We start from the raw sequence: 20,993 nt of genomic DNA, 5'->3' as shown, positions 1-20,993 counted from the left end.
GCAATTTCACCTTCTTATCTCAAGTTTACTGTGTAGAACCGAGGGGGTCAACCCCCGGTCGTCACGGCACTGGCTTTCTTGGTTCACTGGAGAAGGCGGGACTGCGCACAGAGTCTAGACCTCTTTAGAATAATTTCTAGTATTGCATACTCCAGAATGTTTACATTTTTCTATGAATGAAGACACCCGCATGCAATAATGAGTTCACGGCTGAGTGTAGACTACAAACTCGATTAACTATGGTCAGGGATGTTCGTTACCGTCTAGACACAGTCCAATAAATAGTGAACTTCATCACAGCCTCACCGAAGCGCCTTCAGTGCTTAATGCAAACAATCGCAACAAAAAACGCCTGCAGAAATTATCCGACACCCGCTGGTCTCAGCATGATTCATGTCTACAGTAGCCTGTCTTCTGTCATTGATCAATATGAGGACATTTTAACCACGATGGTTGAATTAAAATCAGAGGGAGACAGCAAGTGAAGCTCGAAAGCGACCTCCCACACAAGGCAGTAACCACTGTTTTTGGGTGCGAAATTGTGCCAGCTGGGCATTCCGTGGTATTGCATCCAATACACGGAATGTCTGCTGGTGACGCCACTGAGGCTATAGTAGGCTAACGATGCTCTTAGCATCCTACGAGTACCCCTGGAGTCCTTGTTTGCTATGAGCGTTTTCACGACGTTCGTTACCAACATTGCTTTCGGAAAACGGTGTGAAAACTGTACGATGCTCGTACGACGCACTTCACGATCCACTTAGGCTAACGATGCTTTCAGGAAACTGGGCCCAGATCTATTTTCCTGAGTGTGTGTGTTAATGGCTGGTTTATCCTGTGTGCCTTGATTGCCCAAAGCACCACAGCTGTGCAGCCTCAGCCATCCCCAGAGGTTAATTAGTCCGTCTCAGGCCAGCTGACACTTTTTAAACCAATCCACACACACTCAATATACCCCCTTCTAAAAAATATATGCAAATGCTTGAACTCCTAACATGTTACCATAATTACCAAAAACAAACGGTACACTTAACGGTATTGCAAAACCTAAAATAAAGAAATGAAAACTCAAACCACCATTGTCCCACAACACCCCAGTTTGACCCCCTCCCACTCCATCTCTGAGACCGGAAACCTGGGCTGCTGCCATTGCTGGCGGAGGGGACTGGAGGTGCTTTCTGTGTTCCTTCTGGGTCATAGAGGCCTCATGGGTTACATCAGATATTGCCAGACCAAGCTTAATCAAAAAGTGCATTTGGTTAATTTACGAGTGAATTGTATCAGACACATGTATTGAATTTAGACATTGAATGTGTAAAGTAGTGTCCAAACATTTTCAACATCTACAGCCTGGATTGTCATGGCATTCAAAACGTTGGAAGATTTCAGGATTCTGTTGAAGGACTTGAACCGCAAGCCCTTTATTCCACGCCAAAGGGTAGGCAGTAGGGATGTGCACCCATCACTGGGGCCAACGGGGGACATGCATGCGCATCTCGATGCATTGCCAATGATTCGATTCATTAAAGAAACATTGGTAGTGTCGAATAGCTACCAATGTGATTCGACACGATTTGAATAAACTCAATGTGATTCAACACGATGCAAGATAAGATGCTATACAACTCAATACGGTACTGAGTTGGATTTTATTTATTTGGTTATTTTTAAGCAAACGGCAAATCATAAATTAACCAAAAAAATCTTAATTATTTCACATATTTCTACCTCTAAAGAACATGTGGCCCTTTAACAAAAAGGCCTTTCCGTAGACAAGACAGTAAAAACTTGGCCCGGACCTGGCATTAAACCAGATTTTCTTTATTGTTTCCTGCAACACTTTTATAACACCTTACACATTTAATGGTTAAACAATTTAAGAATGAACAGCATTAACAATGTAGAATAGTGCAATGTACTCTTATCTAATGCAATCAGAGCAATATGCTTCTGTTTAGGTAGGTTAACTCAGCAATAAGCCAGAAGCAGGAGCCCTGTTTCCATATGAACAGTACAAAATAAAAAACGTTCACATACCTTTTTTGTATACATATAAATATATGTATGTTTATCTATATATTTATATCTATGTCTGTCCGTCTGTCTGTGTATATATATATGTGTATATATATTTTTTGATTAATATATATGTGTATATATGTGTACAAATAACAAGCGACTAAACAAATGAATCCCATTTGCCATTATCTCGGATCCAGAACTTCGTTTAGACGCTGGCGTCTGGACTGAATGTTGTAGCTTGTATACACATCGGCAACAGCAAAAGTTAAGTTTGTGTGCTTCAGATGTCATATTTTAATTGGGACTCCAATACGATCAGCTGCCACTGCTCATTCCTGTTAATGTGTTACATTGATATGCACGGGAGTGAAGAAACGGGGGGCTTGGATCTCAGGGCTCTTGCCAGTTTCTAAAGATACATAAAGAAAAACAGGCAGTCACACAAGGTATTCAGAGTCCGGCAGGGGTGGGGGGTGGCAGTAGCTCAGGAGGTAGAGTGGGTTGACTGGTAACCTGAAGGTTGCTAGCTTGATCCCCGGCTCCTCCTAGCTGAGTGGCAAAGGTGTCCCTGAGCAAGACACCTCACCCTGACTGCTCCCAACGAGCTGGCTGTCGCCCTGCGTGGCTGACTCCACCGTCGATGTGTGAAAGTGTGAATGAATGGTTGTACGTTGCTTTCAATAAAAGCGTCAGCAAAATCTTATAAATGGTATTTACTCACACGTGCACACACACACACAAAAGCACACACACATACATACAGAGAGACAGGCACACACAGAGATAGAGAGAGGCACACCAACTATGTACACATGTTAAGGGAGGGGTCCTCTATGTTCCTGGTAAGTTTCAAGTTCCTGCATCCCTCTTACACGGACTTGCGATGATGGAAAAGGTGCATTAGCACTTAGTTGAGCATTTTATCAAATGATTCACATTGGCGCTGTGACCTCAGTCTTTGAGCTATCGACACACACTTTGTATACACCTGGTCAGGATCATGGTCTCTCTCTTGCTAAATCTGTACCATTTCCCAGATCATCAGACAAGTCCATAGATCCTGGATATTAAAACTGTGAGTAATTTCATGCTTTAGTTCTGAAGGATTAGACAACATTTTCGCAAAATGTAAAATGCGGCATAAACATGAAGTTTAGATTTTTTTTTACCAATATGCAACAAATTTTGGCACCAAACCTTTTGGAGACACAAATATGTAAATATACCCCAAATTTGAAAACTGTTGACCAGTCCAAAGTAGAGATATAGACATTACCAATCCGGAATAATAATACCCAAACCCTAGATTAACAATATGTAATCACATATACACATATATGGTCTCATCACAATGTTGAAAACAAGATTTATTGTTTTTGAACATACATGTTGATTAGTCAAACTAATAATACAGATCAATAAAATAAGTGGCTATAATTTGAGATCTGAAATGATTTTAAACTGCAATTTAAAATGAAGTTATAATAGAAAGTAGGTAATGTAGTAATCTTTTAAAAGGGTTGCCAGATAACCATGTTTTTATGATATTGGTGTTCCTCGCCCCATTAAAGCTTTTCTTGTGTTTTTCTCAGGCTTCAGGATTATTATGTAACACTTCGGTCCAAATAGGGCCAGTAATAGCCCAAAACTGGAAGCTAGAATGGCAAAAACCTCTACAGCATCTGCATATTTTCCAGGAGAGTTGATATAAGCTGGGATGAAGGCTATCCAAACAGCACAGAAGACCAACATGCTGAATGTGATAAACTTTGCCTCATTGAAGTTATCTGGTAGATTCCGGGCCAAGAAAGCAAGTAAGAAACTTAGAATAGCTAGTAATCCAATATATCCTAGTAAAACTCCAAATCCAACTGTCGATCCCACTACACACTCGACTATTATCTTGTCTTTGTAGTACTGTGTGTTTTTATGAGGTGTTGGTGAGGACGACATTAGCCAGGTTGTACATATTACTGCTTGTATTAAAGTAAGAAATACAACAGTCCCTCTCTGTTGCATTACCCCAAACCACTTCAGAGTACCACCACCACCTGGTTTGGAGGCCTTGAATACCGCCAGAACAACCATGGTCTTCACAAGGATACACGAGACACAGAGCACAAAGCTGATCCCAAAGGCTGCTTGCCTCAACTGACAAGTCCACAGCCTTGGGTGACCAATGAAAAGCAAGGAGCACAAGAAGCATAATTTGAGTGACAGCAGAATGAGGAAGCTAAGCTCTGAGTTGTTGGCCCTGACCACTGGCGTTGTCCGATGATGAGTGAAGATTCCAAAAACAATTGTGCATAAAAGTGTGCCAGATAATGAAGCAGTGGTCAAGGAGATGCCCAGGGGTTCCATATAGGAAAGAAACTCGATGATTTTGGGTTCGCAGTGATCACGTTGGGGGTTGGACCAAAACTCCTCTGGACAGCTGGTACATTGTGTTGAATCTAACCGGAAATAATTAAAATAGTTGTATTACTTGCCTCCCACAATATACGTACAATAAATTTGCAGTGTAGAAATGTATTTCTGCAAACAAACCTGTCTTATTGCTAAATTGTCCTTCTGAACAAGAAATGCAGTCGAAGCAGCAGACAGGTTCCCCGTTCTTTCTGGCCAGGCGTGTGCCTGCGGGACAGCTCTCACTACAGACTGACTTGGGAGGCTAATGGGGGAACAAGTTGATATGATGAAAATATTTAACTTTTCATTCAATGATATATCAAACATGTCAGGGACTTAAGGATGATTGAAAGCAGACCTTTTTAGATTCAAAATTCCAAAAGATTTGCTTTTCCTGAAGGATAAGATTATCGAGTCTTGAAGCCAATTCGTTGACCTCTCCCACATTTCTGACCTCTGTGGTTCCATCTGAGAGCCACATCCAGTTCATCACATCGTAGATTGGTAAAACATCCCCACTTTCATCAAATGAGACTTGATCACCAAAATCTGTTGTGAAATTGACCCTTTGCAAGTAATTTAACAGCTGTTTTGTGGGAAACACGAGAAAATCTACGTTGTGCTATTGAGTTGTCACAACGACAATATATTAAATAAGGGTAACATGATGTCATTTTTATTTCATTATGGAATTTAATTTAAAACAGACCTGCCATGGCTCTAGTCCCTGTAAACGGGCACAGCTTTGCTCTTTGAAAGGCCCACTTCCTGGAACACACTGCAGAATGTCATGTAGGGCATGTGCCAGGGCATATACTGCCTTGTACACATTGTACTCTGGCCTGAGGTTAGACAGATCCAGGAATTCCGTCTCTATATTCTTTAAAATCTCATTCCCTGTACAAAGTTTTCCCTGGGTCTTCCCATCAAACTCCATATCAGTGGTCATAAACTTGCAGTGAAATACGTGCTCCCAAAACTGCTTCACCTAAATGAAGGGGAATTCATGATAAGGGGATTCATAATCAAACATAAGTATCATGCATAGGTCACATATATATTTAAAAGTATTCATGCAAGATATTTGTTTGTGATTCTTAATCGGTGTGTAAGGTGAAACCCGCACTAAATTGTTGTCCTGGTTGCTGAGTGTGTCCTTGTCAGGCCGTATTCTCAGTAGGAAGTCCCTGAGGCCTGGTATCTCTCCCCGGCGGATGGCAATGCCCAGAGTGCCTGCAAGAAAAGGCATGTAGCTGGGGGTCTGAAGAACAACGGCTGTAGTCCAGGCTTCACTGGCCATCCATTGTAGGCCCGTAACATTCTGCCTTACCACCTGTGGATTTTAATGCATTAAGTATATCAGGTTTAAACACCTGTAATGCAACTACTGTAAAAATTTCACAGTCATATTTGAATGATTTGCTTACAGAATGTGCAAAAAATAAATCTCACTACACCCCTCTCAATAACACAAATCACTGACCTCTTCCATGAGTTTAAGCATGTTGCTTGCATGTGCAAAAGCAATAACCACACGGGATGTGGATTTCTTCATTATGCCAACAATCCTTTGCAGATCATCTACATCATTACTCTTAGGCAGAGCCTCTAGATAAGCCAGACAGCCTCCCCCAGAGAGGGCCAGGTCTGACTGGAAGGATCGGGCAACGTTGAGTCCGTAGTCATCATCACTGACTAACAGGCCTAACCAAGTCCACTTAAACCGCCTCAGAATTTGGAGCATAGCTCGCACCTGGTTGAATACAAAAAACATGTATAGCTTGTAGAGCATGTATTCTCAATAATTTTGACATGTTTCAATATCTAATTCCCATTTCAAAGGTTTGAGTTGCATGCAGATTATTTATGATGCTTCATGGATACAGAAATCGGTAAGGAATGCACTCTACCTGAAATGCATCACTTGGAATAGTTCTAAAGAAAGATGGGAACTGCCTCCTGTCACTCAGACAGGAACATGTGGAATAATAACTCACCTGTCCCATGTAAAGATAGAAACAATTGTTATCATTTATCTGTCTAAATTACATTAGAATTGATTTGGCTTTGGCATTTGACTTAATTATCTTCGATTAATCATTTTAAACGCAATGGCAACCATCAACCAGAATCCTTGTCTGTTCATAAACTAGGTTACAACTTACCATTGGTACCCTATACAAGCTTACTATGCTAGAAATAGCAATAGTACGTGTTGAGGAAGAATCTCCCACAATTCCTAGCACAGGAGGATAACCGTAACAGGTCTCATTTAATTGAAATGGCTCTCCGCTGCCACTGGTCATAGACAGAGCTGCACTCAATGCGTTCCATAGGTTTCCACAGCTATCATATAGATTGTATCCCAATGATATATTAGGAAGAAGTTTGGAGTTTCTGTTAATTTCGTCAACAGCAAATGCCATGGTCTGGGCTTGTCTGAAACCTACATGACTAAATCTAATAAACAAATTTATTATGCATTACAACATTGTTATATTATTAAAATGCCTTGATCAACACAATATTAGACATACTCACCCAAAGCAAATGGGATCGTTTGGCTCTGAAGTAAAATACAGATCAGAAGATGCAGTGTAAAAGTTACAACTAAAGATCCCTCCCAGAATAACATCACCAGACTTTTGCATTCCATTCAGATTAAATTGTCTCTTTGATGTACAAGAGAATGGACCTGTTGAGGACATATGAGAGGAGAAAGAGACTAAAAATAAACATACACATATTAGCAAGTGTGATTCTTTATGAGCTCTCATGACTGCCCTCCAATCTGACCCCACCTTTCTTAACTAAATGATTTCTCAAATACATCTTTATATACAGTTTAATGCCATCCCCTTTGCCAATTTACTTTTTTTTTGCTGTATCTATCAAGGCTATGCTGACATTTTGGGGAGGGAACTGGACTTCATTACCATAATTACATTAAAGAATGGATAACAATTCTGAGCATACAACAATTCTACTGCTTACTTAAGAAAAAAGCTTTGAATATACAGTGTTTTTTATAGGTATCTTGTGAACTCTCATTTCAAGTGCCCCTTTCGCATGAAAAATGCGCACGTTGTAGAAGCCCTTTTGTTCTTTTAAATGTTGGAAAAATAAGAAGTCATCATATAAAAGGTAATTACAATAATGTGTTTATTCAACTGGTTTAATCTTATAATTATAGGATGAAGGGACTTTTCTTCCACCACACCTGGTTGGTGTCTGCTCTGAAATTGGCAACCAAGTGTATATAGATCTCCTAGTATAATATACATCTTTTGATGCACTTATGCAGATCATCAGTGATGGAACTTTGGGTCATTGGGTGTTTCGGGTCTTTCAACATCATGCAGCCTAACCCCGGCGACCCAGCCAGGATTGATCAAGTCCCGACCTGCAGGCCCAGCCATCAACGGAAGTAACAGCTGATCCTCCTCTCAAACGCCTTCACTGTTGTTATTGGGAACTCGTACACAAGCAGGGTCCACAGAATCCGCGGGAGAACACTGTGCTGGTAAATCCAGGCCTTGATTTACCAGGCAGACCGGACTGGTGTACTGCTGTCAGACACGCCTCCAGCTCCGATTTGTGGCCATGATAAAGTAGTAAAGGGTAAAATAGTTTAATATACATCTAAGTTATATACATTTTAAATGCAACCCTACGAATAACAATGGCACATCCTTTGGGCAGTGAAAGTGGATTATCTTTCATTGTTATTGTTTTGTTTGGTTAAGGAGTGGATCTAGACACATAAAATGTACTGAAGCAGTAAATGACAGACCGTATGACCCTATTGGAGTCAATAGATACGTTTTTAAAATTCTATGTAGGAGCCAACTCATCTTTATCAAAAAGGCCTATGTAGAAACAGGATTAGTAGTTCTGTTTTTGTTTTATTTGGTGCACATACCTTTTTGGATATTGTTCCAGTTGACCCCCCACACACCACTTAGGCGTGTGGCTTTAATGGGCTTCTCATACGCAAAGACACAAGAAAATATTGTAGGAAAATGGTTTATTAGAGATGGAATGTTTGTTGCAAGCAGAACAGGAATTGAATGCTGACATGCCAGATCTATCTTCCTGAGTATCTGGTAATGGCTGGCTGTTCCTGTGTGCCTTGATTGCCCAAATCACCACAGGTGTGCTACCTCAACCAGCCCCAGAGTCTATTAGCCTTTCTCAAGTCTGGTGAGGCTGTTTGAACCAACCATCATCGACAAACACTCGATATACCCCCCTCCAAAAAATAAATACAAACTTTATAAACTGAACTTTGAACAGGGTACCAATTAGCCTTGTCCTACCAGACTCTCGTACTTAATTTAATTTGTACAGAGAGTCTGTACCTACCAACGTTAACTCACTTGAAGGCGGGTGTCTGTTGAAGTATAAAACTATTTGATCTGCCCAGTGCCACTCTGGATCTGCCATAACCAATCGCTAACGTTTGGCCGGGAATCACGTTGCGCGATCGTTCGAAGGAAGCCATGAATATACCTTAGGTCTTGTTTACACGAGGACGCTTGCGGGTAAAAACGACCAAAAATTTATCGGAAGTGCCTTTCGTTTAGACGGTGAGGGCGTTTTTGGGGCATGAAAACGCATACATCTGAAACCACCCTCTGGAAAAGTTGAATCCGCTCCGCCGTAGCGTTTCCGTCTACACTGCCAAGACGCAAAACACTGCTCAGATCTGCTCACGTCGCGTACGCGTTTACGTCACATACATGTGCCAGTACAAGGAAATAAACAAACATGTCAGATTATTTCCATGCGTCGGACCTTCAAGCTGCTCTGGCAGCTCTAACAAGCGTACAGGAGTCTTTCCACGAAATGTACAGGATATGTACAGATAGTATTACTGAACAGAGAAGGATCTTTTTGGTTTTTGCGGCACGGATAAGAGAAGAAGGAAGATTCTACGCATGCGCTCAGACATGGCGGTGTTGTGTGATAGTGTATCACAGCACCACCTAGACGCCTGGCATGCATACCCAATCGAATTCCATACACTTTTGCGTCACTGTATGCACGCAGATTTCCTTCCGAAAACGCTTGTCTAAATGCGGAATAAAAAGTGAAGACGCAACGCCACTTTTGCGTCTTCTGTTCAGACCGTCATCGTGTAAACGTAGCCTTAGACCCAGACTGACTACTGAAGTGAAATGAAAATTGAGCGGAAGTAGGTAGGTGGGCGGTGCCAGGCTAGGTACCAATACCATACCTAACAAGACAACCAGACGCTTAACATTTTTACCGTACCTAAAATAAAAAATAAAAAATCGTTGTCCCCAAGACCCCCCCATCTGGTGGCTGGTTTATTCTTTTTACTATTTTGCTACGGAAATATTTGTCTAGACTTGATTTGAGAGTGGCCAGATGGAGATTTCAGAAGATTATTTCAACAAATGTATTTCTACAGGGGCTAAACGATTTAGATTTTAAAACCATCAGTCAAAGTGTGTTGGTTTCCGGACTGTACAGTGGAGCTTATAGTAACATTGTCTACCAAAAAAGTTTAGCTTGTGTGTGCGCATCAGATGCCACATTTGAATTAGACCTCCAATACGATCAGCTGCCACAGCTCAGTGCTGTTCCCTTGTTTACAGCGTTCCATTGATATGCATAGGAGTTGAGGAGAGAAGGATTGAGGAGGATTGAGCTGGTAGGGGCGGCTAGGATATCGGGGCTCTTATCAGTCTCTAAAGAATTAAAGAAGAATTAGGCTTGTATAATCTGGTAAAAGTTAAGTGGTTTCGTCACAATGTTAAAAACAAGATTTATTCTCTCTTTTGACGTATATGTTGGACAAACTAATCCTACAGATCTATAAAAGTATTGCGGATATAATTATAGATCTGTAATGATTTCAAACTACAATTGAAAATTAGGTTATAATAGAAAGTAGGTATCATAATGACTCTAGTCACTGACTAAATCTCTTCTTTCATAAAATACCCAGATAACCCTTTATTACGATCTTGTTGTGCCTCGTCCCATTATAGCTTTTTTGGTGTTTTTCTCAGGCTTCAAGATTATTATGTAACACTTTGGTCCAAATAAGGCCAGTAACAGCCCAAAACTGGAAGCTAAAATGGCAAATACCTCTACAGCATCTGCATATTTTCCAGGAGAGTTTATATAAGCTGGAATGAAGGCTATCCAAACAGCACAGAAGACCAACATGCTGAAGGTGATAAACTTGGCCTCATTGAAGTTATCTGGTAGATTCCGTGCCAAGAAAGCTAGTAAGAAACTGAGAATAGCCAGTAAGCCAATATACCCTAGTAATAATCCAAATCCTACTGTGGACCCCACTACACACTCAACTATAATCTTGTCTTTGTAGTACTGTGTGTTTTTATGAGGAGTTGGTGAGGATGAAATAAGCCATGTTGTACAAATTGCTGCTTGTATTAAAGTCAGAAATACAACAGTGCCTCTCTGTTGCATTACCCCAAACCACTTCAGACTACCACCACCACCTGGTTTGGAGGCCTTGAATACCGCCAGAACTACCATGGTTTTCACCAGGATACATGAGACACACAGAACAAAGCTGATCCCGAAGGCTGCTTGCCTCAACTGACAAGTTGACAGCCTTGGTTGACCAATGAAAAGCAATGAGCACAAAAAGCAAAGTTTGAGTGACAGCAGAATGAGGAAGCTAAGCTCTGAGTTGTTGGCCCTAACCACTGGTGTGGTACGATGATATGTGAAGATTCCAAAAACAATGGTGCATAAGAGTGTTCCAGATAATGAAGCAGTGGTCAAAGAGATGCCCAGGGGTTCAAAATAGGAAAGAAACTCCATGCTTTTGGGTACACAGTGATCACGTTGGCGATTGGACCAAAACTCCTCTGGACAGCTGGTACATTTTGTTGAGTCTAACAAACAACATGAAGTAATTATAACTGTTTAGCCGTTGAGTTTCACAATATATGTACAATAGATGTGCATTGTAGAAATATACGTGTATCAAACAAACCTTTTTTATTGCTGACTTCTCCTTCTGAACATCGGATGCAGTCGAAGCAGCAGACAGGTTCACCTTTCTTTCTGGCCATGCGGGTGCCAGGGGGACAGCTCTCACTGCACACTGACTTGGGAGGCTGAAAGGGGAACAATGTCACTGCATTCAATTTTTTTCCCCATTTAATGTTATGATAAATAAACATGTCAAGGGCAATAGGTTGATTGTAAGCAGACCTTTTTAGGTTCGAAATTCCAAAAGATTTTGTCTTCGTCAAGATTAAGATTATCGATCTTTGAAGCCAATTCATTAACCTCGCCCACATTTTTTACCTCTGTGCTTCCATCTGAGTGCCACATCCAGTTAATCACATCGTAGATTGGTAAAGCATCCCCACTTTTATCAAACGACACTTGATCACCAAAATATGTAGTGAAATTGACCCTTTGCAATTGATATACAAGCTGGATGGCAAGAAAGAAGGGGTGAAAACATTAACATTGCAGTATTGAGCTCTAAAATCTACGTCATAATAAATAATGAACAATAATAATACTAATACATAATAAATAATAAACATAAGAAATCACAGAAAAGAAATTAATATAATTGTATTGTATTGAAAACAGACCTGCCATGGCTCTAGTCCCTGTAAACTGGCACAACTTTGACCTTGGAAAGGCCCACTCCCTGGAACACACTGCAGAATGTCATGTAGGGCATGTGCCAGAGCATAAACTGCCTTGTACACATTATACTCTGACCTGAGGTTAGACAGATCCAGGAATTCAGTCCCTATATTCCTTAGACTCTCATTGCCTGTACATAGTCTTTCTTTAGTCTTGCCTTCAAACTCCATGCCAGGGGTTATAAACTTGCACTGAAATACATGCTCCCAAAACTGCTTCACCTAATAAAGGGGAATTCATGAATAAGGGGGATTCATAAGCAAACATAAGCATCATGAATAGGTCACATATACATTGAAAAGCATTCCTACAAGATATTAGCTTGCGATTCTGAATCGGTGTGTAAGGTGAAAACCCGCACTAAATTGTTGTCCTGGCTGCTTTGTCTGTCATTGTCAGGGCGTATTCTCAGTAGGAAGTCCCTGAGTCCTGGTATCTGCCCCCGGCGGATGGCAATGCCCAGAGTGCCTGCAAGAAAAGGCATGTAGCTGGGGGTCTGAAGAACAATTGCCGTAGTCCAGGCTTCACTGGCAATCCACTGTAGGCCTGTCATTTTCTGCCTTACCACCTGTGTTTTGGAAAGTATAAAATGTATCCATTTGTTTTATCTACTGAAACACATTTGTGCTTTTCAATCTTACTTTTGCGAAAATCCCTACTCATAAGAAAAATAACAAACCTCTTCCATGAGATTAAGCATGTTGCTTTGATGTGCAAAAGCAATAACCACACGGGATGTGGATTTCTCCATTATGCCAACAATCCTTTTCAGCACCTCTTCATCTTTTCCCCAAGGCAGAACCTCTAGATAAGCCAGGCAGCCTCCCCCATTCTGGGCCAGGCCTGACTGGAAGGATCGGGCGGCGTGGAGCCCATAGTCGTCATCACTGATCAACAGGCCAAACCAAGTCCAATTAAACCGCCTGAGAATTTGGAGTATAGCTCGTACCTGTGGAAAATAATAGCCGGTGTAACATCTAGTTGGAACATTCCCTACATGTTTGAATATCTAAAACACATCGCAGAGCCATAATATGCATGCAGATATTTGATAATGGTTCATGAAAACTAAAATCGTTGCTTGGGTAAGGAATGTGCTCTACCTGAAAGGCATCACTTGGAATAGTTCTAAAGAAGGATGGGAACAGCCTCCTGTTACTCAGACAGGAACATGTGGCAAAATAACTCACCTGTCCAACGTAAAGAAACAATTGTTATGATCCATTTGCCTGAATTTATTAGAATTAATTTGGTCTTGACTGACTTGACTAATTTCTATTAGTCATTTTAAAAGTAATGCCAATAATCAACCAGAAGCTTTGTCTGATCGGAAAAATGGGTGTCAACTTACCAATGGTAGCCTGTACAAGCTTGCTATACTAGAAATGGCAATAGTACGTGTTGAGGAAGTGTCTCCCACAATCCCTAGCACAGGAGGTTTCCCGTTGCAGCTCTCATTTAATTGAAACGGCTCTCCTCTGCCACTGGTCATAGACAGAGCTGCACGTAATGAGATCCCTAGATTGCTACAGCTATCATATAGATGGTATCCTAAAGATATATTAGGAAGCAGCTTGGAGTTTCTATTAATTTCCTCAACAGCAAAGGCCATGGTCTGGGCCTGTCTGAAACCTACAGGATCAAAGCTAAAAAACAATAATTAAATTATTCAAAATCTTTGTACACAAACAGAATTGTACTTTCTGAATAGTTCAATAGCCTTAATTGACAAAATCCTAGCCATAGCAGATTTTATTTGTGTAATTTTGCAATCTAAACAACATTGTTACGCTTTCATTTTATAACAGTTAGAATGCCTCAACACTCAGATACTTACCCAAAGCACATGGGATGTTGTGGCCCTGAAGTAAAGAAAAGTTCAGAAGATGCAGTGTACAAATTCATTTTAAAGATCCCTCCTAGAATAACGTCTCCAAACTTGTGCAATCCATTCAGATTAAATTGTCTCTGTGATTTACAATAGAGGGGACCTGTTGAAGACAGATAGGACGAGAAGGAGAACAGAAACAAACCAACACATATGAGCAAGTGTGATTCTTTATGAGCTCTCATGACTGCCCTGTAATCTGAACCAACCCTTCTACATTCTTTCTCAAACACAACTTTATAAACAGTCAAATTCCATCCCCCTTGCCAATACATTTTTTTATTTTATTGTTTAGCCTATCAAGACTAGGCACACATTTGGGGGATGGAACTGTATTGCATCACGATAATAACAGCACAAAACACTCAATATTATACATTATTAATGTAACAATTCTAAGCATCCAACATTTCTACAGCTTCCTTCATGAAATACCATCGAATTTACAGCGGCTTTTTAGAAAATATCTTGTGTACTTCTACTTTCATTCGGTTGTTTAGCATTCATACAGGTGCATGTGTGTAGGGGGGGGGGGCGGGCGTGTATGTGTATTTCTTGCATGTATAGTGTTTTTTGAACTATAATATTCAGTTTCTTTTGATTTGTTACTGCTCTCACTTGTGAATATATCTGCTTAACCAATCACACAGAGGCACACACAGCTTTTGTCCGTGATAATAGATATTATATGATGTAGACATCTATGTATAATATGATATTATTTAGATATAGAGCTCCAGGACTCCTGCCGGAGCACGCGGAGTGTTCTAGAATATTAACAGAACACGGCCAAAAGATGTGTGCGCCTCGCCATTGCGATAGAGACAATGAGCTATGACCATGCGAGCGCCATGTGTGTGTGTGTGTGTGAATACACACTCTCTAACAGAAGTGTTGTACACTTCTTTGTTATGTGGATAACCGTTCTGCTGTTGTTCTTATGGCGCATAACACGTCAGGTTCTCTGACGTCTCTGGTATTTCCACAGCGAGACACGTAGTGGGGTTTATCTCAGCCATGGTTGAGAAGGAATTGGGGTAAATGAACTTTGGCTTTGCCACCCTGAAGTACATGAACCGCAAAATGAAGGAGAAAGGGATTTTTGCCCACGTTTGTTTCCCACAGGAGCCCTGCTGCCCGCTTCCGAGGTGGTGGTTCCTCGACAGTGGGCAGCGGGGCTCCGACGGGAGACAATCGCGGGCAACAATCCCTTTCTCCTCGATGTCGCAGTTCAGTCAACTTCAGATTGATGTGGAAGTGGAAGAACTAGAGACGTCGGAGATCCCGATGCAGTCGTTTGAGATTCATAATATCGTCCGGAGGCGCACACAGCATTTGGCCGTGATAATATATATTATATGATATAGATATCTATGTACAATATGATATTATTTAGATATAGAGCTCCAGGACTCCCGCCAGAGCACCCGGAGTGTTCTAGAATATTTACAGAACACGGCCAAAAGCTGTGTGTGCCTCGCCATTTGTGATACTTCCACTGTAAACAAAAAAAGCTGTAAACAGCTTTTTTTGCATTAAAGCTACAGACACCGAAACGACGCGTTTGGGGGGAAAGCTCAATGTGCGACTGGCTTGTAGTGGCTGTAATTCTGCACCACGACTGAATTTCGGGAACGTCTTCAAATACTGTGTCAGGGGCCCACTAATATCTAAATTACAGCATCCTTAAAGTAGCATGCCATGGGACCTTTAACACCGCCTCTCGACAGCGTTAATATAATTAGCCTCGTTTTCGTTGTGATATAGAGCATTGACTCACAACTCGCGTTGTAATGTCCTTTTACATTGATTGTGCATTGTTTTTTTTCTCATGACATTTAAATTATATCATTGATTTGAAATGGACTTTACACATACAACACGATTTCCGTTTTGCGAAAAGAAGACTTTAATGAAGCAGTGGTCTTTAATCGCACAAAAGTTTATGGCTCTTGCCAGCAAAATATATCCATTTAACTAATCACAACGGGCTATCTTTTTTCCTAGTGACCATAGTGTACACTGTACTAGTCGTAGGACATGGCGGAGGTAACAGCCTAATTATGTTTCTCATCACATAGGGCCCTATCTTGCATCCGGCGCAAGTGACTAAGTCACTGGCGAATGTGTCGTTGCTAGTTTACAACTGGCGCAGAGCGTTCTTTTCCCACCACCGCCACTCGCCGGTAAATTAGGGAGTGATCTTGCGCCCCAAGGGGCGGTTCGGCGAAAGGAGGAGGCGTGTTCTGGCGCAAACGAAATTTTGCAGTTTCTGAATACAATTGCGCCACAGACCAGGAAATACCTGGTTTAAAGTCAGTAGCGCGTTGTTCAGATGCTATTTTAAGGGCACATGCATACATGCGCATGCGATGCATACGGATTGCTTGTGCACCTCGCGCATACACTTTGCTTCTCTCATCTACCTAGCCGCACATTCTTGGTAAATTATTTGGGAAAGAACAGCTGATGCAGCGGTAATAAGTTGTACTTTTAAATCAATGCATCTGCAAACACCGTACAGCAAACACGTATTTCTGACACAGACATCGTTTAGGCCTACATGCCCATAACTTTTAGGATTGATGAGTATTTGATCGTGAAAAACATTTTTTTACCGCGAGTGAGTGTTAAAAAGAATGAATGAATGCGGGCGCGCGTGTGTTAGTTAGTTAGTTAGTTATATATGCTCCTTATAACGGCTAGCCGTTGGGAGTTGTGTGCTCTGTTTAAACACACGCAAACTAAAGACGTAACGCATAATACAATCAATGGCAATGTCTATTACCGCGGAAACGTGCAATAAACCAATGAGAGTGCCATCTCCCATCCCCTTTAAGAGCCATGAGCGCATTTGGATCTGAAGAGTTGATATTTTGACATCGTGTTTGCAGTCTCCGATGAGACATATGCATGGCCACATGAATTTCAAACTTCAAATGGCTCAGTTTATACAAACACTGAGTCCTCAAATACATTTTGGCAAAGAAAACTTATATGCAAAGTCCTCAAATAAATTTTAACAAAGAAAACACATATGATGTGCGGTAACTGTGGTTCTATTTAATGAGGAGCAAAACCAATCCCTAATTTACAAGCGCGTGGTGGTTGAGGGAAAAGAACGCTCTGCACCAGTTGCAAACTAGCAATGACACATGCGTCAGTGTACAAAGTCCATTGCGCCAGATGCAAGATAGGGCCCTTGGATTAAAAAGTAAAACTCCAGTATAATTTAATCCTCTTAATACATTGAATATGTTGGTGCAAGAACAGAGCACAAACTCGTCTTCACTAGACTATATAGGTTGAGTATTCCATTCATCTTTTCACTGGCGCGATTATTATTGGAATATGCCGCATATTCCCATTGTGGCCGATTTATATAGTTTTTAACGTTCGTGTGGACTTTATTGTTCATAAAAGGTGATTCGAGAAAAGCATTTCGTTTTCACATGCAGGTAGGGCAAGGCGAAAAGGATGATAGGCTTTTTGAGTAGTGGTTTTAACACCGCAGCCTTGAAATTCTAGGGAACAATTCCTGTCGAAAGCGAGAGAATCATAAGCGAGAGCATTGCAAGCCCCGCCGTGGGAAGAAGGTCCTTCAGAACCTTGGAAGGGAAAGGACCCAACATACAAGTTGTTGGCTTCGATGCCTTTATCCCCTTTTCAAGTTCAACCAGACGAATTGTCTTGAACTCCAGGAGAGTTGCCTCAAGAGCAATGTTTCCGCTAAAAGAAATTGGTGCCGGTCATGTGACCGGGAAGGTTTCATTTTACCGGTCAAATTGGAAAAAATATCGTCCGAGTTTATTGCACTTAAGAAAATTGATAGGCAGGCTGTATAAAGAAGAAGAAGAAGAAGTGTGTGATCATATTTTGATTCGCCATGGTTGTTAAATACCAGTACTCCGCAAAGCTTGCTGCCGGTTTTCGCTAGCTTGCCGCTGTTTATTTCATAAACCTAGGGTAGTCTATAGCGATCAATTTGAGCGAGTGCACGAAATGTAACAAATATTTTATCACACAGGCTACAATCAAAACCCTCATTGTTTTACATGAATTTGCTCAACAAATGACCACTGTAGCATATTTAAACACAATTCAAATGAACACATTCAAAAGTATTTCTGCTCAATCTTTACTTGTTGTGGAAGGGCCAGAGACTTCAGACGCAGTCTTTGTGATTCATAATATCATCCGAGCTTTTGGCCGTGATATTAGATGTAATATTATGTAAATACCCATAGATAATATTAGTATTGTTATATTATATTTAGGGCTGTCAAGCGATTAAAATATTTAATCGGGATTAATCACATTATTGTCATAGTTAACTCACGATTAATCACGATTAATCGCAAATCTTTTTTCTATGCTAAATATCCCTTGATTTCTTCGTTCCATTAATTGTTCTCATTTTAATGCTCTTATCAACACGGAGAAGTGCATCGGCTTGCCTTGTGCAAATGTTTTTTTATTGATAACAACATTGGCATATACTGATCAAAACAGGAAGATACAAAAAAAAGCCTGTAGTGCAATTAAACGATGAACATACAAACATCTCGCAAAACACAGCCGGATAAAAAACATCCTGATCTGCGCCGATTGAGAGATGATCCATCAATACAGGACTTGTATAGTGGCGCACTTGACTCTATGCTACTGCCCAATCAAAGTCCTCAGACGCCTGACGAAGCTGAAGAACTGCTAACAAGTGTTATACAACAGGCGTCAACAGAAACCATTCCAATGAGGGCAAGAAATGAGCTGATAAAACCATGGGCGAATAAAGAGTACCAGGATCTGTTGAAGCAATACCATAAAGAGAAAGATCCAGTGAAGAAGAAGGCATTGTCTTACGATGTCAGGAAATCTCGCACCAAGCTGAAAAATGACTATTTTACATCCAAGGCTAATCAACTTAATTATGCTAGTGAACAGCGTGACACAGAGGAGGAGTTTAGGCTAATGAAAAGATATACATCACTATCATGAGTGAAAAGACAGATGATACCGACCAAAAAATTGGAGGGACACTTCTCTGAACACTTTGGAGCCCGCTCTTACAACCCACAGCCGGAACTAGAACAGCCTGATGATTATCCTCATCTGCTACCACCTGATGGCCTTCCTGTCATCAACGACAGCCCGCCAGACTGCTCAGAAATCAAGGCTAACATAGCAAAATTGAAGAATGGCAGGTGCCAAGGGACCGACAATATACACTCTGAACAACTGAAATACACAACATCAGAATCATTGTTTAAGTACATCACACTTCTACTGCGTAAGATTTGGTCGTGTTTAATGGTCCCTAAGAAATGGTTGGAAGCATCCATAACTTGTTTATACAAGAGAGGGCTGAGATTGTTACCCGAAAACTACAGAGGATTAAGCATAACTGCGACTCTATCAAAGGTGATATCTGGTGTCGTCATTATTAGGATCAGGGAGACATACGAGAAAATCCTTCTACCAACGCAATATGGATTTCGGGCCAACAGATCAACCTCTGACGCCATATTTATTCTACAACGTATTCTTGAACTCTCAAAGAAATCAAAAGCTCCCGTGTTTGTGGCGTTTATAGACCTCAAAGCTGCGTACGACTGGATTCCGCGAGATGCTTTATTTCGCTGCCTTGACATCCGTTTAAGATGTCCTAAACTAACAGCTATACTCCGAGCCCTCTACACAGGCACAAAGGCATGTATTAAAGGTGGAAAGGATTTCTTTGAAACTGTCGTTGGATGTCGTCAAGGGGCCCTTGAGTCCCCGCCATTATTTAACATCTATATGGACTTTGTGGTAAGAGCTGCACGGAAAGAAGTACAAACAACTATCCCGGAAACAGGCTTCCATATAGAGTATAACATTCCAAATGAAGTATCACGAAGTATCACAAGAGAGAAGGATTCAGCCTGTGGGCTAGGATATCAGTCTCTAAAGAAACGTAAAGAAAAAGTAGTCTTGCATGATCTGGTAAAAAATAAGTGGTGACAATGTTGAATGTTGGTCAAACTAATCCTACAGATCTACAAAATAACTGCTGTTCTAATTATATGTCTGCAATGATTTCAAACTAAAATTTAAAATGAAGGCATTACAGAAAGTTCGTAATGTAGTAATTCTACTCAGACTAAATCTCTTCTTTCAAAAAGATTTCCAGATGACCACGATTTTATGACATTGGTGTGCCTCGTCCCATTAAAGCTTTTTTTGTGTTTTTCTCAGGCTTCAGGATAATAATGTAACACTTTGGTCCAAATAGGGCCAGTAACAGCCCAAAACTGGAAGCTAGAATGGCGAATACCTCTACAGCATCTGCATATTTTCCAGGGGAGTTGATATAAGCTGGGATGAATGCTATCCAAACAGCACAGAAGACCAACATGCTGAAGGTGATAAACTTGGCCTCATTGAAGTTATCTGGTAGATTCCGGGCCAAGAAAGCAAGTAAGAAACTGAGAATGGCCAATAAGCCAATATATCCTAGTAAAACTCCAAAACCAACTGTTGACCCAATTACACACTCAACTATTATCTTGTCTTTGTAGTACTGTGTGTTTTTATGAGGAGTTGGTGAGGAAGACACAAGCCAGGTTGTACAAATTGCTGCTTGGATTAAAGTCAGAAATACAACAGTCCCTCTCTGTTGCATTGTCCCAAACCACTTCAGACTACCACCACCTCCTGGTTTGGATGCCTTGAACACCGCCAGAACAACCATGGTCTTCACCAGGATACACGAGACACACAGCACAAAGCTGATCCCAAAGGCTGCTTGCCTCAACTGACAAGTTGACAGCCTTGGGTGACCAATGAAAAGCAAGGAGCACAAGAAGCATAGTTTGAGTGACAGCAGAATGAGGAAGCTAAGCTCTGAGTTGTTGGCCCTAACAACTGGTGTTGTACGATGATAAGTGAATATTCCAAAAACAATAGTGCATAAAAGCGTTCCCGATAAGGAAGCAGTGGTCAAGGAGATGCCCAG

General features: G+C 41.0%; 3 protein-coding genes across 3 annotated transcripts; all 3 read right to left on the bottom strand.

The window, feature by feature from the left end:
- Positions 1-3,459: 3,459 nt before the first annotated feature.
- Positions 3,460-6,902, bottom strand: LOC130405414 (extracellular calcium-sensing receptor-like; the record flags this gene model as incomplete). Its single annotated transcript, XM_056610476.1, has 8 exons — positions 3,460-4,475; positions 4,570-4,693; positions 4,790-5,017; positions 5,141-5,413; positions 5,552-5,764; positions 5,915-6,184; positions 6,342-6,428; positions 6,597-6,902. Coding segments are annotated over 8 exons (2,415 nt in total), but the record flags the coding sequence as incomplete, so codon positions are not given.
- Positions 6,903-10,419: 3,517 nt separating this feature from the next.
- Positions 10,420-11,545, bottom strand: LOC130405413 (vomeronasal type-2 receptor 26-like). Its single transcript, XM_056610475.1, has one exon. The coding sequence runs from the start codon at positions 11,257-11,259 to the stop codon at positions 10,420-10,422; it is 840 nt and encodes a 279-aa protein (XP_056466450.1). The 5' UTR covers positions 11,260-11,545.
- Positions 11,546-12,244: 699 nt separating this feature from the next.
- On the bottom strand, positions 12,245-13,600 carry LOC130405411 (extracellular calcium-sensing receptor-like). The gene is made up of 4 exons (XM_056610474.1): positions 13,529-13,600; positions 13,212-13,298; positions 12,788-13,057; positions 12,245-12,676 (listed from the first exon to the last, which is right to left on the bottom strand). The coding sequence occupies exons 1-4, from the start codon at positions 13,598-13,600 to the stop codon at positions 12,416-12,418; spliced, it is 690 nt and encodes a 229-aa protein (XP_056466449.1). The 3' UTR covers positions 12,245-12,415.
- Between the last annotated feature and the right edge of the window lie 7,393 nt (positions 13,601-20,993).

This window comes from Gadus chalcogrammus, chromosome 16 (assembly GCF_026213295.1).
Source record: "Gadus chalcogrammus isolate NIFS_2021 chromosome 16, NIFS_Gcha_1.0, whole genome shotgun sequence".
Lineage (NCBI taxonomy): Eukaryota > Metazoa > Chordata > Actinopteri > Gadiformes > Gadidae > Gadus > Gadus chalcogrammus.
Note: the sequence above shows the minus strand (reverse complement) of the source record. Positions and strands in the feature narration are given on the sequence as shown.

Coding starts and splice junctions, on each gene's coding strand:
- LOC130405411 (XM_056610474.1), bottom strand. CDS start 13,600: ATGACCAGTGGCAGAGGAGAGCCGTTTCAATTAAATGAGAGCTGCAAC. Junction 13,058..13,211: donor TTCCAAGTGATGCCTTTCAG/GTAGAGCACATT, acceptor TATTTTCCACAG/GTACGAGCTATACTCCAAAT. Junction 12,677..12,787: donor TGCTTAATCTCATGGAAGAG/GTTTGTTATTTT, acceptor TCCAAAACACAG/GTGGTAAGGCAGAAAATGAC.
- LOC130405413 (XM_056610475.1), bottom strand. CDS start 11,259: ATGGAGTTTCTTTCCTATTTTGAACCCCTGGGCATCTCTTTGACCACT.